The sequence below is a fragment of the Lotus japonicus genome, chromosome 2 (genome assembly GCF_012489685.1).
Source record: "Lotus japonicus ecotype B-129 chromosome 2, LjGifu_v1.2".
Lineage (NCBI taxonomy): Eukaryota > Viridiplantae > Streptophyta > Magnoliopsida > Fabales > Fabaceae > Lotus > Lotus japonicus.
The window spans coordinates 76909520-76931164 of NC_080042.1; the positions used below are offsets into that span (position 1 = coordinate 76909520).

Genomic DNA, 21645 nt, shown 5'->3' on the forward strand with positions numbered 1-21645 from the left:
CAAGCCACCACCGCCAACGCCACCCACACTGAGCCAACCCACCCTAACCACCAAGAAACCCAGAAAATTTCAAAACCCGCAAACCCAGAAACGAGAATCGAAGATGGTGAGAGGAGGATCGATTTCCTCACCGGTGAAGCAGATAGGAGGTGATCTGAGTTGTCTATGCTCAGATCTGTGGCTATAACTTCAACAACTGCGACGCGAATTGATACTACGGCTATAGCTGCGACTACGACGGTGAGATCGGCGGCGACTTCTACTACGACCCCTGCTCCAACTTTTACTTCTGCTTCTGCTACGGCTGCAGCTTCTGCTGTAGTCCCATGTTCGAACTCTTTCAGGGCTACGCCCCAAACCACCAGATCTGAGGAGCTCCCAACGCGGTGGAGAGTGGTAAGGGAAGAGGAGAAATCGCGGTGGGGTCGATTTGAGAAGAGATGACTGAGATGGGGATTGGGAAGAGATGGGATGATTGTGGTGTAGATTTCGAAGAGATGCAGCGGCGGCTAGATTGGGTAGAGTTGTTAGGGTTTTTTTTTAAGAAGAAGGAGAGAGTCGGGAAGAGGATGAGAAAGTAAAAGGAAATAATTAAATTTGTTAATCAGAAAATGAGAAAAGTAAAAATAAAAACAATTAATTTTATTAACTAAAAAATGAAAAAAACCTGGAAACCTTCAATAGTGGGTCAGGAAGCCCTTGTGTAAAGTTACACAAAGCTTTTTTTTTGTGCATATTAGATTTTTCCCACATAATACATGTTGAATGAACTATAGTTTATCTGTTAAAAAAAAACTATAGTTTACAAATTTTGGTGAGAAACAAATGAAAAAAGTAAACAAGTTATTTATTCATCCACTAAATTATGGTTTGAAACATATATAGTAACTAAATCTATCTAATTTAACTAAAAGTTTGCTAAATATGTTAAATAATTGGGTTAATCCTCTAATTGGTGCATGTGGTTGTGTGGCCGTCTGAAATTAGTCCCTCTTGTAAAATCTAAGTCCTCGTGTTTGGAAAGTGTGTGGAAATTAGTCCCTCCGGCGAGGACCTGCTACACACACTTTTTCAAACACGAGGACTTAGATTTTACGGGAGGGACTAATTTCAGACAGCCACACAACCACAGGGACCAATTAGAGGATTAACCCTAAATAATTTGATGGAGAAACCATCATTAAATGCCCAAGTGTGATTGTTTAATACTTACTCTCTCATAACTTGACAAGTAGTAGTTCTTTTCCCACACACACAGGGGCTGAAAAAATTACTGAATTTGAAGGCAAGATATTTCTATTTCAAGGCAAGTTGAAGATCGTAGATCTTATTTTCGTAAAAATAAGATCAATTCTCAATTTTACAATAGATTTCAAAGGATCAATTGTCCTCCATAGTTTTCAGTTTCACTCACCGTATAGTACACACAAAAAGAAAGGTTTCAGAAACGGGTTCATGGTGATTCTTCATCATCGATAGATAGTCGACAATCTTCAACATTACTTTACTACTCTCCAAGAAAGTGAAATCGTCTCCGTGCATTCTTGTCATCTATCTGTTCATCCTGGGCTCAGGTAACTACACCTGCAACTTTATGCGGTTTCATTTCCTTTCCCATAATTTTGCATCTTTTTTTATAGCAACAATAAATGGGGTGGTTGTATATACCCGAAAGATGAAATCTTTATTGAAAGAGGAAGATGGGTATTTAAGATATTTAAGCCTGGATTTTGAGTATAAGATTTGCATCCAATCATGGAGAATTGAGTTAATTCTTGTTGCTTATGACTTTAGTTGTGGTCGTTAATCTGAGTTGTTACACAACACTAGCAGTTAGTACTAGTGTTGTAGAAGCTTAGTCCACTCGTGTGAGCTTTTTTTATTATCAGAAGTTCAAAGGAAAATGCATGAAATTAAGCTATTGGCATGTGGATGAGTTTATTGGCAGTTTCTATTTTTAATTTAAAGGGTTAGGTATCATGTAGTGGTAAAATTAACAGTTTTTTTTTAACTTTTAATTTGACCGTTTCGCCTTCTTTTATTGACTAATTAGCTAAGGTAAAATTATATTAGATTCCATTTACCTATTAGATGAATTATGTGACCTCACTTTTTTCTTCTTTCATATCAGCAATTTCCTGTTGGGATATGTCCTTGTTCAACTGTTGAACATCAACTAACCAGAATATCATTTTTGTGATTTTGTCCCATCTTCCAATTTTTAGGTTTTAATTTGAGAAATGCAGTGAGAATGGATCACATCAGGTTGTAGACATCGTTCTGATTCAAATTACCGCACCAGTATATCGAGGTTGTGTTGGAAATATATACTGAATAGTGAGTACTGATGAGTGATGAGGACTACCTCATCTGAAGAAATACTGTATCAACACTGTCAGTAAGGAAAGCATAATGCGATGGAAGGAACACAAGGCCAGTATTATTCGTCCAGTCCACCTGAGTCTTCCTTACCTCATGACAGTGCTGGGAGGTCTTACTTCAATGGGCAAGTTAGTCGTGGGCCTCATATATCAGGCTTGAAAAAGAGAGGTCACGGAAGTCGCTCATGGATAAAAATTGATCAGGATGGAAATTCTGAGACCATGACTCTTGAAAAGGCCACTATTATGAGACATTGTTCTTTGCCTTCTAGAGATCTCCGGCTATTGGATCCGATGTTCATATATCCTTCTACAATATTAGGACGGGAGAAGGCTATTGTGGTCAACCTTGAGGAAATCCGGTGTGTAATCACTGCTGATGAGGTCTTCCTAATGAACTCGTTGGATGGTAGTGTTGGTCAGTACAGGTCAGAATTATGCAATCGCCTTCAGAAAGAAAAATCTGGTAAGGATTGCACCTCTTTTTGCTGTAACATATACATTTAGGAGTAAGGAAATTGGTGGGAAATATAACTTTTAAGTATCCAAGGTTCACTATGACTATATTAGCATATCTAATGGTCTTAAACCCTCGTCTGTTGTAGCACTATTTGGAAATAGGACTGAATGAAGAATAATGAGGGAAAGATATTGAGTGTTGTGAAACTGGATGTCTTTTCTTGGTATCAATTTCAAAGCTTAAATTGAATATGATAGTTCTTCTTTAGGTTTCAGTAACATCTGCTCCCAAGATATTCTATTTTTCAAAACCTTTTTATGGAGGTAATTTATGCATAGAATCGCTTACTATGTCTTCCATTTTGAACAGAGGATCTACCTTTTGAATTTAGGGCACTGGAGTTGGCTGTGGAATTGACATGCACATCTTTAGATTCTCAGGTATGAATTGATCAGAAACTCTATTTCTTGGGGAATCGTCCATGTTTTTGGCTGTGAATCTGGGATAATATATTTTCTTCATTGTGTTTACGTTAAAAATTGGTAGCAATGAGTTTATATGTTGCCACTGTTTAGGTTAAATTACGTATTTGAAAATATTTATTAGCTCAATTTGATTATCCGTCCTATGTTTTGCTTGCAAATCCAGATAATTCACAAAACTTAATGGTGATTGCACTTTATTGACTGACCACAACCTTTTCCACCATTCACTTCAGTTCTAACAAGATTCAGGCTTGGAAAAGCCCTAGGATTATTTCTTTCGAACTCAGGAAATATAGGGAGAGAAAAGAATGTGCAATGAGATCCGAAACACAGACAAAAGAGGGCCGGTTTTAGATAGCAATATATGTTAGAAGATATAAGGATGGGCCTAGATCATTGTAAAAGAAAATTCAACGGTTCCAAACTAGGTATAATTTGGGGTTTGCAAATTTTTATTAAGTATTGGATTCAGGTAATTGCAAATTTATATAGCTTGCTAAATGCATATGGAATAGTCATTGGTTAAGCTACCAGCCATATGTAAGTAATAAAGTTGTCTTCTTGAATCCTTTATGGACTGGGCGGGACATAAAGAAGATTATGTCCCGCCCAAAATGAACAATAAACCATTGAAGATAGCCATGGCGGGGAAGGCGACATAACGAGCTTCATAGCCCTCCCTCAGGTGATGGACCCACAAGCCAGCTGGAAGATTCCTTTGGATTTGTCTTATATGTACGGGGATTTGGGCCCTGATTGTCAGGCCCAAATATAGGAAAGATCCATATCATGACCACCCCCTCTATAAAAGGGGAGGTCACCCACTTGTACAAAACCAACTTTTTCAGCATTAATGAGAATATTCCTTTTATGGTAGTTTTGCTATTTTAGTGCTCTGCTGGGGTTTACTTTTTGTCTTTCTCTTACGTAAGCTTGCCCTAGTACAGAACACTTTATAATAAGGGTCTTGTTTTGGTAGGTAAAAGATCTGGAAATGGAAATATATCCTGTATTAGATGAACTAGCCTCAACTATCAGTACTCTCAATCTAGAACGTGTTCGAAGATTTAAAGGTCACCTCCTTGCTTTGACTCAGAGAGTTCAGAAGGTTGATCAACGTAGAATTCTCATCCTTGGTTATTGCTACTATTCTTCCAGCTTTCTATCATCACCTACCATTAGTAACTTATATTTAATTCACAGGTTCGTGATGAAATAGAACATCTCATGGATGATGATGGTGACATGGCGGAGATGTGCCTGACCGAGAAAAGGAGATCAGATACTTACCTTTCAAATGATGGTTTCCAGACTCGTACACCAGGTACAGAGACTTCAAAATCCGCTCCTGCTTCACCTGAGCGATCACTTAGTGGGGTCCAGATATTGCAAAGGGCATTCAGCAGTATTGCAAATTCTAGTAAACATGGTAGTTCAATAGGTTCGTCTGATAATGGTGAAAGGATTCAGCCACTGGAAATGTTGCTGGAAGCATACTTCGTCGTCATTGATAATACTCTTAACAAATTATTGTCGGTATGAAAAGTTTGATTTAGAGTGTTTCTTTTAAGTTATAATATTTATATGTTGGATGCCGTAGATAGTATATGCTAATATAACTAAGGCACTCATATGTAACATTAGATTAGATCAGATCATGTATGCTTTCAGCTAACCAGCTGTTGTGTAGGAAAACTACTTGTGAACCCTGGTTATGATATTTACTAATGAGTTGTAACCATGATGACTTGTTGCATAAATTAGCTCTAGTAGCATAGACTTTTACTATTCAGGCATGTTGTTTTGTCCTGATGATAAGTATATTTTTCTTTTGCTGGTTACTGCAGCTCAAAGAGTATATTGACGACACAGAAGATTTTATCAACATAAAATTGGTAAGCTAAGATTAATAATCTGCAACATTCTGCTGTCCATTCCTTTATTTCTTTTATACTCTAAACTCTGCAAACTAGAGATAGTTACTTTTCACTCTATCTATTACAGGGAAATATTCAAAACCGCCTGATACAGTTTGAGTTACTTCTTACAGCAGCTACATTGGTAGCTGCAGTATTTGCTGCTGTGGCAGGAGTATTTGGAATGAACTTTGAAACAACAGTTTTTGACTATCCATCTGGATTCCATTGGGTTTTGGTAATTACTGGGATAGCTTGTGTGGCATTGTATTTCTCCTTCCTATTCTATTTTAGGTACAAGAAAGTGCTTCCAGCTTAAACTTCAACAGCGATAAATTGATTGTGCATTACATCAAAAGCCAGATTGGTCAAGGTGACCCTTGCAACTATATTGATATACACATATATCTGCTTGTGGTAGATAATCTACACACTTCTTTAACATTGAAGCTTTGACAATTTCATTAAAAATCAAGACGCCAGTGTTACACTCGAGCAACTGTCCATGGTGCAGGCCAAGATGTCTCTATAATCCCGTGATATTTTGAAGGAGTCATAAACCTTGCCATCTCTGCTCTTCTTGTACTCAAACACCAAATTTGAATGATCCAATGCTGTTAGTTTTACAAAACCATAATCATAGTCTTTAAAGATGCTCCATTTGGTTTTGAGGGATGTATATGTTGAAAGGAATGCCCCAGCACCACCAGCAACAATGTGTATGGTCCCATTTAAGGTTCCCTTATAATGGTGTTTCTCATCATTAGTGCAGATATTCTGTTGCAACATGTAAAAGAAAGTACTTGTTAGTATAGAGAATATGCATATTCTCACCTAGTTGCAGTTTTAAATGTTGTTATTAGATTCTTCTCATTTTTCTCAAGAACAGCATATAGTAAGGAACTTAGCATTTGAAATACCTAATGATTAACTGTGAGTGTTCTGCTGCTGAATATTAATGCACACGGTAGCTTATAAAAAAATGAAGTAGTGATGGAATACATAAGGTTGAAGACACCTGGTATATGGGACAGGTCCTCTCATAGTTATGCACGTGGCCATAGATGGCAATGTCCACCTTGTATTTCTGCCATAGCTTTTGAAGGCTCTCTCGCCCCATTGGTTCACCAAAGGATCCATCTTCTGCATAACTGATACAAGAAGAGTAACCAAGTACCCTATGTGCAAGGAAAATTAACCATGGCTGTTTTTGTCTATCAACTGATGCCAAACAATGCTCAATGAACTTGTATTGTTCTGTTCCTTCTCTCCAATCATGTTCAGTGTCAGCAACACAGAAGCGGAACATGCCATAGTCAATTGAATACCTGGTAAAAGAACATAGAAGAAATGTAATATGCTACAAATACGTGAAGTCTGTTGGGAATTCTCAGCTCAAAAGCTAATTTTCATCTTTCATGCACTAACTTGACTAGCACTATATCTAAAGGCTAATTTGACTATTTAACCTTCTGAATGATTCTGGTATATGAATATGCTTTTCATTGCAATTCTGTGCTCAAATCATAGCAAATCTGTAAACCCAATAGAAGAGAAACTGCTATCTATAAAGGAGAATCCCTACAATTTTCTAAACTAATTAATTGTCATCATCACATGCAAAGAGGTCAGTTGTATCATGCAAGACCAGTGAATTATAATTGGGATGGAATTCGAAACCACTAGATTGCCATACCAGAACTTTGCCCTGTTTGAAGCCGGGACGTAGAACATAGTCTCTGCCAAGACACCACATTCTCCTCCAGAATCCATGTTCTGATAAAAGGACCCTGTCCCAGGCCAGTCTCTCTCATGGTTCCCACTGTAAGGACAACAACATAGGTTTCCATGTCAACTAAGGAGAAGAAAGCACTGGATTAATTTTTTGGGATGAGATGTAATAAAACCTTGCAATCATGTAAGGCACAGCTGATGCAATTGGCTCCACTTGTTCTGTGAATTGATCCCATTGAGAAAGGTATCCATTTGCATATGATATATCTCCAATATGGAAAACCATGTCAATGTTTTCTAAGTCCTGGATAAGCTGCTGTGTAGTGTTAATTGAGCCATGCTGGAAATTGTTGTATTCATTAGAACCATCAACTTCCTCCTGCATGGTGAAATATGTACCAAATACTCAGGGAAATGCATAATAAAAAGATTATGGATGCATACTTTTTCATAGCATTTCAAACCTTCCCCATATCACCAAATATGACTACACGTTGTAAAGATTTCTGTCCAGGAAAAGGAGCTGCTCTAAACTGATAATTTTCACCCCAAATATATGTACCATTGTTTAACTTGTGTCCTATCTTGTACTCATACCTGCACAATTCACAGCAAGCACAATGAATTCTATATAATTGAACAAACTATCATGAGTCATGACATCTTTACAGCAAACACACTAGTAGTAAATAGAAAATATGACACAACAGAATATATTTTATTCTACTCAGGAGTTCGATAACAATAAAAATGGTTAAGGTCTCGATAAAATCTATAGCAGATAATGACAATCCAACAGAAATATCAGATAAACTTAATGGGTAGTGTACGATGAAGAAAATAAAACAAAATCTGGACATAAGATTGTATATTCATGACATAAACCTTTGGAAGGAAAAATAAAATTGAAAAGAGCATACAACTAGGCCATTATAGGCTAGGAATAACATACATTCTGTTGGGCCATAGTTGTTTCAGATAACTGGTGTGTATGAATCCAGGGTCACGCCATCCTACAGTTCTTGCTGGTGAACCTGTTCATTAATTGATAATGTAAGCGGGTGATGATGATGAGCCACATTGTTGGACAATTCTTCAGAAAACTAAAGCTGAATAATCACTTAATTGTGTTTTGCTGACATTATTGATTTTGAATCACAGAGTCAAATACTTAATGTAGAAGTTCCAGTAACAAGATATCTCTGAATTATACCAATTCAAAGGTAAGACTTGGCTTACCACATAAGCTATCACGAGTGAAAGTGAGTGTCCCAGCAGGTGAATGTATATGATTCCCTCCTTTTGGACCCCATTCAACAAAAGGCTCAGCATCACCGATGCCATATCCACTTGTCCATGTTACAGTCATCTGATTTTAAGTTCAAAATGATACTATTTGCTTATTGGTAAAATGAGAGAAGCATATAAAGTAAAATCATTAAATGGAGTACCTAAAAATATTAAAAGAAGTTACAGAAAGAGATAAATGCTTTCTTTCTTCGTATATCATTTGCTCAAGTGTGTAATTCTCTGCAGTCTAGGACAGAAGAAATTGAATTTACCTCGTTCCATGACTTCCCTAGTGCCAGGCGAGGGTAAACCGGTGCTTTTGGATTTGCAAAAGCTATTTTATTTGACACTGCCACTAGTGTTGGCTGTGATGAGGTAAATAGAAACAAATAAGAGATTGCATTTGGCTATATTATGATAGATGTGAAATTAGAAGTTTCAGAGAGACATAAATGCATTGGAGAATTTATAGAATTGGACAATCTGATCCAAATTACTGATTAGAGGATTATTAATTCATTATATAAGTATGCTAAAATCCTATAGAAATGTATATCAGCTTCAAAACCAGCTTTCAAAGGTGGTAAATCTGATTAATCAGCTAGTATGTGTAGTGTAAATGTCTAGTAAGCATGACCTGTCTATGTTAGAATCACTGAATACGATTAGTGCATACAAATTGTTCTATAATAGAATTATAGAATATTAACACACAATTGATCATGGAAGTTCAACTTCAAACTAGTGATGGCTTACATTTGACAAGCCACCAGAGAACAGTGCAAATGAGAAATCTGATCTTTGATTAATAAGCCGAAGCTTCAGAAGGCCTTTTCCAGTTACATTGTACTGGGGATTTGAGTAAGTTGCATACTGATACTGCACAATGGAGGAAAAACACATTAGATTTCCCTGCTATTCTTTCTTTTAGTACAGGTTATTGGTTACATCCACACATGTACCTTAATGGGCGCTGAACACAACAGTGGTTGAAAAACCCTACTATTTTCTTTTGGACAAGTGGAAGCACTGAAATGTTGCAGAAAACAGGAACAACTTGGTCAATGAAAAGTAAAAAACAATCAAGTTTGATTTTACTGGAAAAGAAGTTAATTAAGACAATTAAATGGAACTTTAAAAGGATTCCAAATTATGGAGCTAGTTGTCTGGTTAAACAAGGGATATGCTGAGAATTTGAATTTGACCTGAAGTTTGCAGGAGAGAACACTCCAATCCAATCATCATTTGATGGAATTGGAGAACTATACTCCACAGTGACCCACTCTGCAGTTTGTCCCTATAAAAGCATCAAGCATAAACAAATTGGTGATCACCAATAAAACAAATGAACTTACATCACACAACACTGTTAAAACTTACATGTAGTCCAAGAAGTGATGGAGATGCTTTGATATGAGCAAGGTCAAGAAGGGATACTGTTGCCTTATGAACAGAAACTTTTGAAAGAGGATGATCACCATGTGAACATGCCCTTTGGAGTTCTGAACAAACCAGTAGAAATGCCAAGAAGATGTACTTGGATTCTCCCATTTCAGTTTGCTGTTTTTTCATGATGTCTGATTAAATACACTAACCCACTACACCATACGTGTGTAGAATGTAGATATTATCTAAGTTATAAAGCAGTGAAGAGGTAGACCATATTCATATTACAAATTCTGACTCTAGTTCCCGAAAACATGCCCATATCCCATCAAAGTATGTTCAGTTCAATTTTTTTTTTCTCATAGTCAATTCTGACACTCAGGAATTACTCACGTAAACTTCTTCTACAATTGAGAAGTTTACGTGAGTAATTCGTGAGTGTCAGAATTGAATTGACGGATAAAAAATAAGTTGTTCCAAATTCCAAACCTACTTTACTATTGCTAATTATAGGATATGCTAAGTACCTGGAAGTTGATAACTAGTACATGATGGAGTGAGACTGTGAGAGTTCACCTGTTAATAATCTGAGTTTGTTTGTTGAAGCAAAAGAAAAGAAAAGTTTGTGGGGAGAGATAGTTTAGAAGAGGAATCTTGGGAACAAAAACAAAGATGCCACTCTCACTCTCTGTAACGTTTAATACCACCATTCATGATGGATGAGTTTGTGTCAGCTACCCTTCAAAATAAATACATTTTTCAGTTACCTAACTTGCACAATCGTTGTACCCAGAAACGACGTCGCCTAGTTGGTTGAACTAAATGCCCAATATTTTGTCTTGCCCACGTAGCCTAACAATGTGTGTGTGCATATATGTTTATTCTCTTCTCGAGTAAAACTTTGTTCCCTTTGGCCTTTGGTCAGTTTCTATCTACTTAGTTCTTCCTCTTCATCATAGTTAGACGTACACTCAAGCCTTTAAATAAAATTAATTAGAAATTATTTGATTACAAATTATTTGTAAAATTGTATACCATGATTATGGTAATTTTCATGGTTAAGTGGCAAATTTAGTGACGTCTTTTGTAGATTTAAGCATGTTTGAATAAGTGAAAAAGGATGATTGAGTGACTCTCTAAACAACTAGAATTATATGTAAGTTAGTTACTCAAAGTTGAAGGCCTCCCTTGCTAACTTGTTTTGCTAATTTATCTGCAACCATATTGCACACTCTTGGAATGTGGCAAAACTATCTCCCAGTGGAGTTACATTGCAGGAGATAAAAAATTTCAGAGAAGTAAGCCACATGAGCATGAACTTTGTTAAGCTTCCTTTGTTGGAGAAAAGATATAACCTGAATATTATCAGATTCACATTCCACCTTTCTAAATCCCAGCTTTCAACAAAGATTTGGACCCCTCAAGACTGCTACAGTTTCAGCTAGAAAAATATCTCCCATGCCTTCCTTAGTGGCAAACCCCTTTATCCAAGCTACAGAGAAGTCTCGAATAACTCCCCTCGTGAGCCATACTTGTCAATCCATAGAAAAAGCTTCCATCTAGTACCTACATTCAATTTCATCCACAGGGCTCCAAGAAGAGCGAATACCTGCTCTTAGAAAAATATTCTCATACAAATGTCTCGAATTGAGTTTGTAATACTAGGAAAGGAAGAAAAAACTCGTGTCCAAGTTGACAGATCTAATACAACATTATTCCTCAACCTCCAAATCCACCAAACAAAGTTGTGGAATGAGCAGATGAAAAAAAAAAACAAATCCAAACAGAAAGTGTTTGACGAACCAGTCTGCTGGACCTCAGCCACACCTCCATAGAGTGAAGGCGGTCTCTAAGACAAAGGATTATATCCTCGATAATACTTGAACAACGACTGCAACTTTGAGAGGAAGCCAAATTACATTTAAAACGAGGACAGTCTGTTGGGAGCCGATGTTGTACAAAAAGTCAAAAACCCTTGGAGACATTTGATATTAGAAGCACGACCAAAGAGAAGGACATCACCTGCAAAAAGAAGATGTGAAAGACCTGGACAACCCCTAGCAATATGTACAAGTTTTCAAATCCCCTGCTCCACTTTGTATAAGTTTTCAAACTATGACAGCTTCTCTCCATGTAAGGAGACATGGGGTCTCCTTGTCGTAATCCTTGGTTGGCTTGAAACCCTCCAAGCGGGAGCCATTCCAAAGAACAAAGAGGCTAGTAGATTTAACACACCACATAATTTGTTTTATTTATGCATACCCATAATTAAAGTAAACATGATAGTGAAGTTTAATTTTCATGTTATGAGTAATGTTTATTTTAATCTTTTGTTAGTATTCGTTGATTATTTACACTAATCTTTATTTACTGAATGACTTTATATTTATGAAGAAGCTTCTTCAACCATAAGACCCGTTAAACACAGGTCAGTTTACTAGTATTTCAAGACAGCCCAAAAAATGGAAATAACTCAGTACTTCACTTGGCAAAAAGTTTTTCCACCTGATGCTTCAGTTACTTACAGCATCTCTCACAGTCTAACCACTTCTGTTGACAGCAACTTCATTGCTGTAAGTGAAACTAACTGTTGTTTGACCTTGAGCAAAGTCACTAGAAAATCAACAGTGAATGCACATAGGCAATCTTTTACATCGTAGAGAAAACAAGGAAAGCAATTCAAACAAGAAAAATATGAAAATTCAAAACTAATACACTACGAACTTGGAAGAAAGTTATCTTTACTAAATTATGGGCGTGGAGAGAAGAGACATCAACATCAATATAAAAAGCAAATTAAAGCCATGTGATAGCAAAATGTTCCTTAAACAACTTACAACATGACATAGTCCTAAAAAGTGTGGAACACCAATAAAGTCTATAACATATTTACATCTCTTTTCAATTTCTAATTATTGTTTTAACACTGAAGGCCACTTACAATTATGTTTTATATTGTATCAGTGACAGCTCTCCGTGATTATAATCTCATATAAATTAGTAATGTTCAGAATTTCATGATGAAAGTAAAGTCATTGCCCATCACTATAAGTGATATAGTAATATGCAGCATATGAAGTCTCAACTCAGAACTGCTATCACTAAAGAAAAAATATGAGGCTAAGTCAATATACTAAACCTGAATTCCTGAAGATACAAGTCTTGGGAGAAGAACATTATCTTGTGGCAAACCAAGTTTAGAAGCAAAAAACATGGAAAGAGAAAATCAAAAGCAATGAAGTTTGCAGAGATGCAAGATTCGGGTGTATGATATTGACCTCTACTAAGTATGTATTTAATATGCCTTAATGTTACATGTTTTCATCCTTCATAAATGTTTAGCAAGAAAGCAGTCAATCTCTTGAAATAATTTTTTTTCTTCTGAGGGATTAACATAATGAAAGAAAAGATACATGTTTCTCATAATGCAAGATTTATCTGGATAAACTAATTAAAAGATTGACAATTAATTGCTTTGTATAACATCAGGAAGAAAAAAGAGAACAGAACATTGTTGCGTTGAGCAGAAACTACTAGTCCCAAACTGGCAGTTATTATCCATGTAAATAGAAAAATGTCAAAATTGAAGGGCTCTAAAGTTAGTGAAATCGAAGCTCACTTCCAAAGATCATGCGAGGTTGAATCCCTCCTCAACTGTCATTTTGAGCAGTTTCTTCCAGACATGATGGTTTAATCCTTGAGATAAGAAGTAGCCAGTGCTTCAAGTTCATGCATTTAAGCCAGCCCAATTCTTGAAAGCTATAACTGCTTCCATTTTTTTAGTATTTCTTTTTCTCAACTTTGCCACTTTGAGCTTTTTATGGGTCTCCATGAATGCTTGCTTGTATCTCCACTTATCAACAAATATTTTCATCTCATGAGATTTCTCCACAACTTGCATAGCAGCATCAAAGAAACCTCCCTTGACCATAGCATACAGGAAGGCATCAACTAGATTGTGGTCAAATTTGATCCCTTTGTGCCCATCTGACGATAGCTTTCGCTTAACATCATTCCACAACATCAGCACATTAAAATGTTTCTCTGCCGAGACATAACCATTAATCAGGGACAAGTATGTCTGATCATTTGGCTCAAATTGCAGGAAATTCATCCTTCTAAAAGTCCTTCTAGCATCTTCTAGTCTCCCGGCTTTACAGAAAGCATGAATGATAGAATTCCAATCATGAGTACCGACTTCAATACGAGGATCCCCAACCACCTCATCTAAGAAAGCTGCCATCAACTCAGGTCGATGATTCTCCATCAAACCCGTCATTATAGTCAAGTAACTCCCTTTCAAGTCAGGAACCCTTGCCTCCCTCATGTCCCTAAACAGGGAAAACGCTGACTGAAAATCTTGGCTGGACATGGATGTTTCTATGAGAGCATCATAGGTTTCCACATCCAACTGAAGACCTGAACTACTAATCTCCATCACCAATATAGTAGCCTCAGCAGTTCGATTTTCTTTGCAGTAAGCCTTCAAGATAGGTATATAGACCCCAAGACCTACTGAGCCTCCCAGAGCATTCATTTCATCAAGAATGCTGTGAGCTTTGTCTGATAATCCCATACTAACACAAGCATTAACAATACCATAACCTATAGAGTTATCAGCTTTAATGTTAGAAGGTTCTAACTTCTGAGCTTCGTTGATCAGATTAGCTAAACCCTTGATATTTCCCTTCCGAAGATATTCCTTAACTACTGCACAGAACGTTTCTCCTCCAAAATTCCAATCTTTCCTGTCTTCATCACTCAGACTCCTGAGAATCGTTGACTCCATAGAAGCTAAATTGCCAGACTTAACATACCCACTAATCAAATTAGAATAAAAAACCTTTTTGTTTGAGCAACCAAACTCACCCATCAAAACTTCTAACTCATTTATCTTTTCCTGTAACCCCTTAACTGCATATAAATAACCAAGAAATCCAAAAGTCAATTCATCCGGCCTAACACCAAGATTAGACATTGTTCCAACAACCCTCTCAGCATCAGTCACTGATTCAAGCTCACAACAGCAACCTTCCAGTGCTGCATTACAAGCAGCAACATCAGGTTTCATGAACTCCAACTTCTCATCCAAAGCAACCCTACAGCTCTCTTCAAAAACAGGCAAGAAAGCAGCAAGGTTACCACTTTTCCTAATAATCTCAACAAGCACATTACCCCACATGGCAAAAGGCACAAAATACCTGTTCTTGAACATACACCTGACAAGAGCAAAAGCAGGGGCAGCAGTGTTGGCACCCTTCATGGAATCAAGCATGGCATGTATTGTTTCAGACTCCAGCACCATTGGATTCCTCTCCATGAGAAAAACAGCAGAAGCAAAAGCCCTCTTGAGGTTGTGAATGTCACCAAGGGATGAAAGATGAGTAATGAGAGAATTGGTGAGGGGTTTAGGTGGGAAGGCTTGATGAGAGGTAAGAGACTTGAAGGACTTCCAAGCTTCATCAGTGTCACTGGTGATGAGGGACTTGTGAAGAGTGGTTTGGAGTGTGGAGACTTGGTCAGGGGTGAGGGAAAGGGACTTTGGGGGTGAAGTTGGAAGCTTTTGGGGCTCTTCACAAATGGGTTGTGTCCTGTTTCTGTTGAGAGCAAACACAGAAGGTTGAAGGAAGGAGTAAAGGCTTGGAATTTCAGGTATTGATGAGAATTGTCTATGGGGAAGAAAGGTGAGAACTCTTTTGGCCATTCTTCGTCAAGTGTCTAGCTTGATGCAATGGGGTTTCTCCGCGGCGGCATCGGTGGAACGAGGAGGTGACGATGATGGTGTCAAGGTTAACCACAAGGTTGAAGGTTCAGACTCAGTTTCTCTGTTTTCCACTTCAGTGAGTGTAAGGGTTTTGAATAAATATGAACGAATGTTAAACAAGAAGCTGGAATAGCTCAGCTGGTTAGAGCGTGTGGCTGTTAACCACAAGGTCGGAGGTTCGAACCCTCCTTCTAGCGATTTTTTGTAATGATTTTTTATGTTTTTTTTTTTTTGGTGTTTTTTTTTGGGTAACATGACAACCTGCGAAGCGAAGCGAAGACATTAAGGTTTGTGTTTGACTGAATCTGCAAACTCACTTCATCTAGGCATGGAAGCAGTGCCACCATCATCTACTTCATCTGTGTCCAATAAGAGTAAGACCATAACATTGGAAGAATGGAATGGTTCATCCCCCACAAAGCTCTCAAAGACTTTCACCATCAAAGCTTCTTCTTCCTCTGTCTCCATTCGAAGATCTGGTGCCCGCTTCACCCATGTTTGGAGACGATTACTTCAAGCATTTGTACCTGAGGTAAATTTCTACTATTAACTTAATATTAACTGTCATGAATTTTTTTTGTATGCCACTAATTATGTAGAAAGGTTTATTATATTCTTCTTGTTATTGATAACATACAGGGTTTCCCAAGCAGTGTGACTGCAGATTATGTTCCTTTTCAAATTTGGGATTTATTGCAGGTACAATTAAGTTATTATTATATGAAAACCATGTTATTGTTCTTGAGTTAATTATAGATTGATTGTGGCAGGGCCTTTCAACATATATAAGGACCATGCTTTCAACCCAGGTAAGGCATTGCTTCACTGTACTTTTTTAGTACTTGTTGTCATATAAAGCCTAGTGCGGAGCATGAATGGTAAACAAACTTCCTTTCAGGCTCTCCTGAGTGCTATTGGGGTTGGTGAGAAATCAGCTACAGTCATCGGTGCCACTTTTCAGGTATCAACTAGTTAGATTCTGTGTTTACTTGAGTGATGAGTAATGACTGAACTCTAGTTTGTTCGGTAGGGCTTGGGAGAAGAAGCCGCAAGCCTTTTGGTTTATTTTTTTGGTACATAGCCTTTTCTGTTTCTTAGACTGCCATGTTTTGACAATAGGATATTGAATGTTGAAACTATTTCCAGTGGTTTTTGAGGGACCTAACTGGCATGCTTGGAGGAATCTTATTCACATTCTACCAGGTCTGCACCTCTCTTGCAAACACGTTCCTTCATTCTTATTAATTTTGAACTGAAATATGCAGTATAACTTTATGTGGACTATCCTACACTCAGAGTAGGCATATACTGATTGACTCCTCTCAAATGATCCCTAAATCATGCTCACAGTTGTATTTCAATTTCTTCGATATACTGCAGGGATCAAATCTTGACAGCAATGCAAAAATGTGGCGCTTGGTTGCAGATCTTATGAATGATCTTGGTAGATTTTCTCTTACCATCATATTTTTCTTTTTATTAAAAATTCACGCCACAATTATCTTTATGCAATCTCTCTCTCTCTCTCTCTCTCTCTCTGAATTATTTACATAGGCCATATCAATTCTACATAGTTGAGTTCGGGTTTAATAGTAATATAGTATGTATTTAAGGATTGAGATTGGTAATAAATAAAGAGGTACGCAAAAAAGGACTGGTACTAGGAGTCCAGTGGATAAAATTGTCTGCAAATTCTTTGAAGGAGTATTATCTATCTCCCTTATATTATTTGGGTGCAAAAATTACTGGTAATTTTTAATTTGTTCCATCCATGTAGATCAAATCTTGAGGATAACATGTGCATCATTCTCCACTCACAACAGAATAACTTTGTTTTTTGCACCTGATACTTGATATGTTATGCCGTTAATCCACTCCACATTTGCTGCAGTACAATATTCGATGGGATTTAACTATTTATAAATTAACTATTACTTATCAATATATTACTACTGTAAAATTGGGCTTATAGAACTGTAGACTCTACATTGTCAATTATTTAAAAAGAGACTTGTAGATTTGCAGGATTTAGCACTAGTCAGAATGATATTCTATTTGGAATACTATACTTGGCCACTATTGTCAATCTCGTTTTAATTTGTTTCGTTATACTAAAATTAGCAGCATTTCTTCAGTGTTTCTTTCCTGATGCTACTCTATGTTAGATTGATCTTTCATATTGCATTCTACATGTCTCATATTGATTTGTTTAAGTTTTTGCATTGATTGCAGGGATGCTAATGGACCTCATTTCTCCATTGTATCCATCAGCTTTTGTGTTTGTTGTCTGCTTAGGAAGCATATCAAGATCTTTCAGTAAGTTCCACATTTCTGGAAGTTCAAAATAAATTAGTAACATGACCTAAAGTTAGTTACTAGCTGTATGTCTTTTCCGTCATTGTTTTCCGTGTATATAATTTTCTAAGAATTGTAAGCAAATGTGAAGTTAGATATCCTAACAAATAAAGCTGTTCAGCAGAAATATATGTTCTGAATATCCAAGCTTAGGGCACTTTTTTTTTCTTTCCTGATTGATTTATTATATTTGTATCCTAAGTCTTTTATTTTAACATTGTGTCTCCCCAAATATGATTTTTAACCAGCTGGTGTTGCAAGTGGTGCCACTAGAGCAGCTTTGACTCAGCATTTTGCTCTTCAGGATAATGCTGCAGATATATCTGCCAAGGTATAAGTTGCATTTATTGAATAACTGTTTAGATAATTAGATGAAACTAAGTCTGTTTTTTTAGTGAGCCTTGCTTTGCTTGTATATATAAAGGAGGAATCGCTTTACACCAATGTACTTTAAATCCACACTTACACCAATGCCATAATTTGTTACTAGATAATTTCTCCTAAAATATACCATTGGATTAGATGTCCCTATCATATAGATCATATTTATTAAATTTTTACTTTAAGTCAAAATTATTTGATACGTCATTTATATATGTCAAGATTAATGTTGTATATACTTTGATATATATGAAACGAAAATTCATTTGATTATATTCTTATCATTGTTCAATTTTTTCAATATTTCACACAAATAATAAAGGTAATGGATTGTTATAAGTCAACAGTTAGATCTACAACAGTATTTTTTTTTCCTAAAATTGTCAACAGTGTAACTTGCTAGAGTGTTAAACTCTCACACCATTGCAAACCAGTCTCTCTCATTATACAGATAGATAGGTAGATGTATTTTGACTTATTGACATGTATCTATAGGAAGGAAGCCAGGAAACTGTAGCCACAATGATTGGCATGGCTTTGGGAATGCTTGTTGCTCGCATTACCATTGGACACCCGCTAGCCATTTGGTTTACTTTTTTATCTCTGACCCTGTTTCATATATATGGTATGTTTTCTCATAGTAATGTGTTTGATTTGATGCATATCCTTTGCATTGTAGAATTGTGAAGAAAAACCTGATATTAGCCTATTAGGTATACGGTATACCCATTTCTTGCATAATGCTTTTTTTGTACATGCTAAAAGAAGTAGAAATTGAAAACGTTTGGGCAGACCTTAGCAAATAGTGAAAGAGGGTATAGATTGATGGTATTAGCATGCTGACTGTGATATGATTGGTCCATGCCCTTACTAGTGTTTGTTTTTGGACAAATAATCCATTTGTTCATGGATAGATTATAGACAATCTTGGCTTGTTTGTACCAACTAATGCTTTGATCTTGTGGAATATTTGTTGGTGGTTTGTGATTGAATGAAGAAAAGGTTGAATTTCTGTTGTCTTACAAGCTTAAACTCATTAATGGGATCGAACCATATCCCTTTCTCAACAATTGAAAACACTGTCTGCTTGCCTTATATTAATATGATTTTCTTTGCGAAGTTAGAGATCTCATCAATATGGAAGCCTTGTTTTGTGCTGAGTTTTTTCCCCAGAAAATAAAGCTAAATCTTAGCACCAGCATCATATATGAAAACCTGATAAACGATGTCTTGTTTTCATACAGCAAACTACCGAGCTGTTCGATGCCTGGCATTGACCTCGTTAAACCCGGAAAGAAGCTCTATTCTTTTGCACCATTTCATGGAGACTGGCCAAGGTATTGTCTATTGCTTTCTTTTTATCTTGTATCAACAACACATCTTTGATATTAGACAAGCTGTTCTGCTATTTTAATCCATCTTACCACATGATATTGGCTTCGTCATAGTTTTGTCACATCAAGATCATTATGATCTAATTTCCTATTGTTTTGGATTGGAGGTCTCTGACTGGTGTATTTTCGTCCCCTTTCCAGCCACCTCTAAAAAACAAGGTCGGTTTGGTAGGGTCAGCACCCTGTCCAAGAGAATGTGGTAGGTACTCATAGTTAGTTATTTAGTTAGTAGCTTAGTTAGTTAGATTGAAGAGTTGGTTAGAGAGAGATAGTATTATAAACAACAAAGTTAGAATTATAGAATTATCATCTTTTAGAGTGATTGTGGTAATTTTAGGGAGAGTGCTGGTTCTCTCGAACAACCAGTAGCCATTGTAGTTCATTCATATTCTTGAATAATGAATAATAACCCGTTTTTCTCTTGCTCATTGCTTATTCATCTTGGTTCTAAACTTTTTGCCAGTTCTCTCTCCTAAACAGGTCTCTTCACAGGAGCATGTTTTACCGATGCAGCTCACTTCATGGAGCTCAAAGAAAGCCTATTCCTTGGATAAGAAAGTACATTTAGGCACGAGGATTTCTTCATTTGATAACATGGAAATGTAAGTGGCTAAAATTTGGGCCGAGTTCCTATCCTTCTAGAAAATTAACTTGTTCTTTGTGCATCAATTATACTTTTCCAACTTTGTGGGGATTTTCACCTCAACTTCTAGATTCACTGCATTATTGGTCTTTTCCCGTACACAAAGGCCAAATGGTTTTCAAGTTAACAGTCCACCGTGTTGTCTTCTAACTTCTAATAGCCCAAATCATAATATTGTACCTTTCCAAATTTGTAAACATTATTTAGTTCTTGCCCTGCCTATATCATCGGCATTGGTGCAAAAGCTTAAAGCTGTCCCTGATTATGGCTTGATTATTGTGCATGAGTAGTTTTGATATGTCAATGATAAAACTTAGCAAATTCTTTTTCTATGTGACGATGACAGTAAGGAGCATCTGCTTTCTGCAGCATCGCACTACACAAAAGGTTGAGTTCTGGTTATATTATTTAAACTAATCACTTTCCATCTGAAGTCTTTAAGCCTTATTTCATTCTTTGTTGTGTCTGTATATAGCCAAGTACTTACTAGTGGAAAGTAAAGGAATGATCAATGTTATTGTGCATAAAGATTCAAATGCTGCTGATGTCCTGAGGTCATTTGTCCATGCTCTTGTCCTGGCAAATAATGTTCATAAAAGCAAATCTTTGCATTCAGAAGGCCAAATGTGGATGGAAAATCAGTATGAAGTGTTTATTCAGAAGGTAATACTTTAAGCTTCTAGTCAAGTCTATTTAGTAACTTCTTATTTACGTCCTTTAATTTCTCATCAGTGTGATCCATTAATCTTTTACTTGGTTAATTTATTAGGATATTTATGATATATGAATCAAATTAAATTGATAGAATGCCACCTGCTCTTGCTTGAATTGTTCACTATTTATGCTTGGTGCAGCTCAAGTCATTAGGTTGGAAAACAGAACGTCTTCTATCACCTATAATATGGAGAGCACACTGGATTTATGAACCGTTGGAAGAAAAAACTGATTAGAGTCATCTACAGTTTTGAACATTAATGTTCTAGAGAATGTGACTGGTGGAAGCTATGGAGGGATTGATGTTATTTGATGTGAAGTTGAATTATAAGGTATTTCCCAAAGATGGGGAGGTGAAATGACTGAAATGTTATTATATGGTATTTTACAAGTTATTTATGATTTCCCTGAAGTTCTGCAAGATAAAGAAAACTTGACCAGGTTACTGTTGCACTTGCACCTTGTTTCTTAGGAGTGCAGTTAATGATGGTGGCTTGTATGTAAATGTTCTGATTGGACAGCATTTCCCTTTAACAGTTACTGGTTTAAAGCCACATTCCTGACCTTCCTAGCATAACATTAATTTTTTCTTAATTTAAAAATTGTGTTATATTCTTTCGATTTTTCTCTTGGTTAATCATCTTAATCTTCTGGTGTGAGACATGGAGCCAATTTTGTTATGTATGAAAGTAACTTGTAGGGCATTTATTAATTGAGATCATGCAATGGTTACTTATTACTT

The 21645-nt window shown here is 36.6% G+C and overlaps 4 protein-coding genes and 1 non-coding gene across 10 annotated transcripts; 3 read left to right on the forward strand and 2 right to left on the reverse strand.

Annotated features, from left to right (window-relative positions):
* The first annotated feature begins 1217 nt into the window (after window positions 1–1217).
* Window positions 1218–6179, forward strand: LOC130739734 (magnesium transporter MRS2-5). 2 transcript variants are annotated; one of them, XM_057592121.1, is made up of 7 exons: window positions 1218–1574; window positions 2226–2847; window positions 3211–3281; window positions 4306–4434; window positions 4530–4862; window positions 5174–5221; window positions 5331–6179. In XM_057592121.1, the coding sequence occupies exons 2-7, from the start codon at window positions 2418–2420 to the stop codon at window positions 5559–5561; spliced, it is 1242 nt and encodes a 413-aa protein (XP_057448104.1). In that variant the 5' UTR covers window positions 1218–1574; window positions 2226–2417; the 3' UTR covers window positions 5562–6179. The 2 variants fall into 2 exon arrangements, with proteins under 2 accessions (XP_057448104.1, XP_057448105.1); XM_057592122.1 differs by lacking the exon at window positions 4306–4434.
* LOC130739733 (probable inactive purple acid phosphatase 1) lies at window positions 5233–10373 on the reverse strand. 3 transcript variants are annotated; one of them, XM_057592119.1, is made up of 13 exons: window positions 10180–10371; window positions 9647–9826; window positions 9472–9563; window positions 9229–9295; window positions 9023–9145; window positions 8539–8631; window positions 8216–8345; window positions 7929–8010; window positions 7441–7573; window positions 7150–7355; window positions 6939–7064; window positions 6261–6570; window positions 5233–6019 (listed from the first exon to the last, which is right to left on the reverse strand). In XM_057592119.1, exons 2-13 carry the CDS (start codon window positions 9815–9817, stop codon window positions 5714–5716), a joined length of 1839 nt encoding a protein of 612 aa, XP_057448102.1. In that variant the 5' UTR covers window positions 9818–9826; window positions 10180–10371; the 3' UTR covers window positions 5233–5713. The 3 variants fall into 3 exon arrangements, with proteins under 3 accessions (XP_057448102.1, XP_057448101.1, XP_057448103.1); XM_057592120.1 differs by having other exon boundaries at window positions 5882–6019; window positions 6163–6570; window positions 9647–9864; window positions 10180–10373; XM_057592118.1 differs by lacking the exon at window positions 10180–10371 and having other exon boundaries at window positions 9647–9843.
* A 2722-nt stretch (window positions 10374–13095) lies between these two features.
* On the reverse strand, window positions 13096–15574 carry LOC130739736 (pentatricopeptide repeat-containing protein At1g69290). The gene has a single exon (XM_057592123.1). The coding sequence runs from the start codon at window positions 15354–15356 to the stop codon at window positions 13380–13382; it is 1977 nt and encodes a 658-aa protein (XP_057448106.1). The 5' UTR covers window positions 15357–15574; the 3' UTR covers window positions 13096–13379.
* On the forward strand, window positions 15540–15613 carry TRNAN-GUU (transfer RNA asparagine (anticodon GUU)). Its single transcript has one exon. It is a non-coding gene; the product is annotated as a tRNA-Asn (tRNA).
* A 49-nt stretch (window positions 15614–15662) lies between these two features.
* On the forward strand, window positions 15663–21522 carry LOC130739737 (protein root UVB sensitive 3-like). Of its 3 annotated transcripts, XM_057592124.1 has the most exons (14): window positions 15673–15948; window positions 16056–16115; window positions 16187–16225; window positions 16315–16377; window positions 16563–16619; window positions 16797–16860; window positions 17649–17732; window positions 18020–18102; window positions 18648–18777; window positions 19397–19489; window positions 20010–20148; window positions 20536–20576; window positions 20665–20852; window positions 21044–21522. In XM_057592124.1, the coding sequence occupies exons 1-14, from the start codon at window positions 15745–15747 to the stop codon at window positions 21137–21139; spliced, it is 1341 nt and encodes a 446-aa protein (XP_057448107.1). In that variant the 5' UTR covers window positions 15673–15744; the 3' UTR covers window positions 21140–21522. The 3 variants fall into 3 exon arrangements, 2 of the variants coding, with proteins under 2 accessions (XP_057448109.1, XP_057448107.1); XR_009019946.1 differs by lacking the exon at window positions 21044–21522 and having other exon boundaries at window positions 15666–15948; window positions 20027–20148; window positions 20665–20763; XM_057592126.1 differs by lacking the exons at window positions 20010–20148; window positions 20536–20576; window positions 20665–20852; window positions 21044–21522 and adding an exon at window positions 19688–19989 and having other exon boundaries at window positions 15663–15948.
* The last annotated feature ends 123 nt before the right edge of the window (window positions 21523–21645 follow it).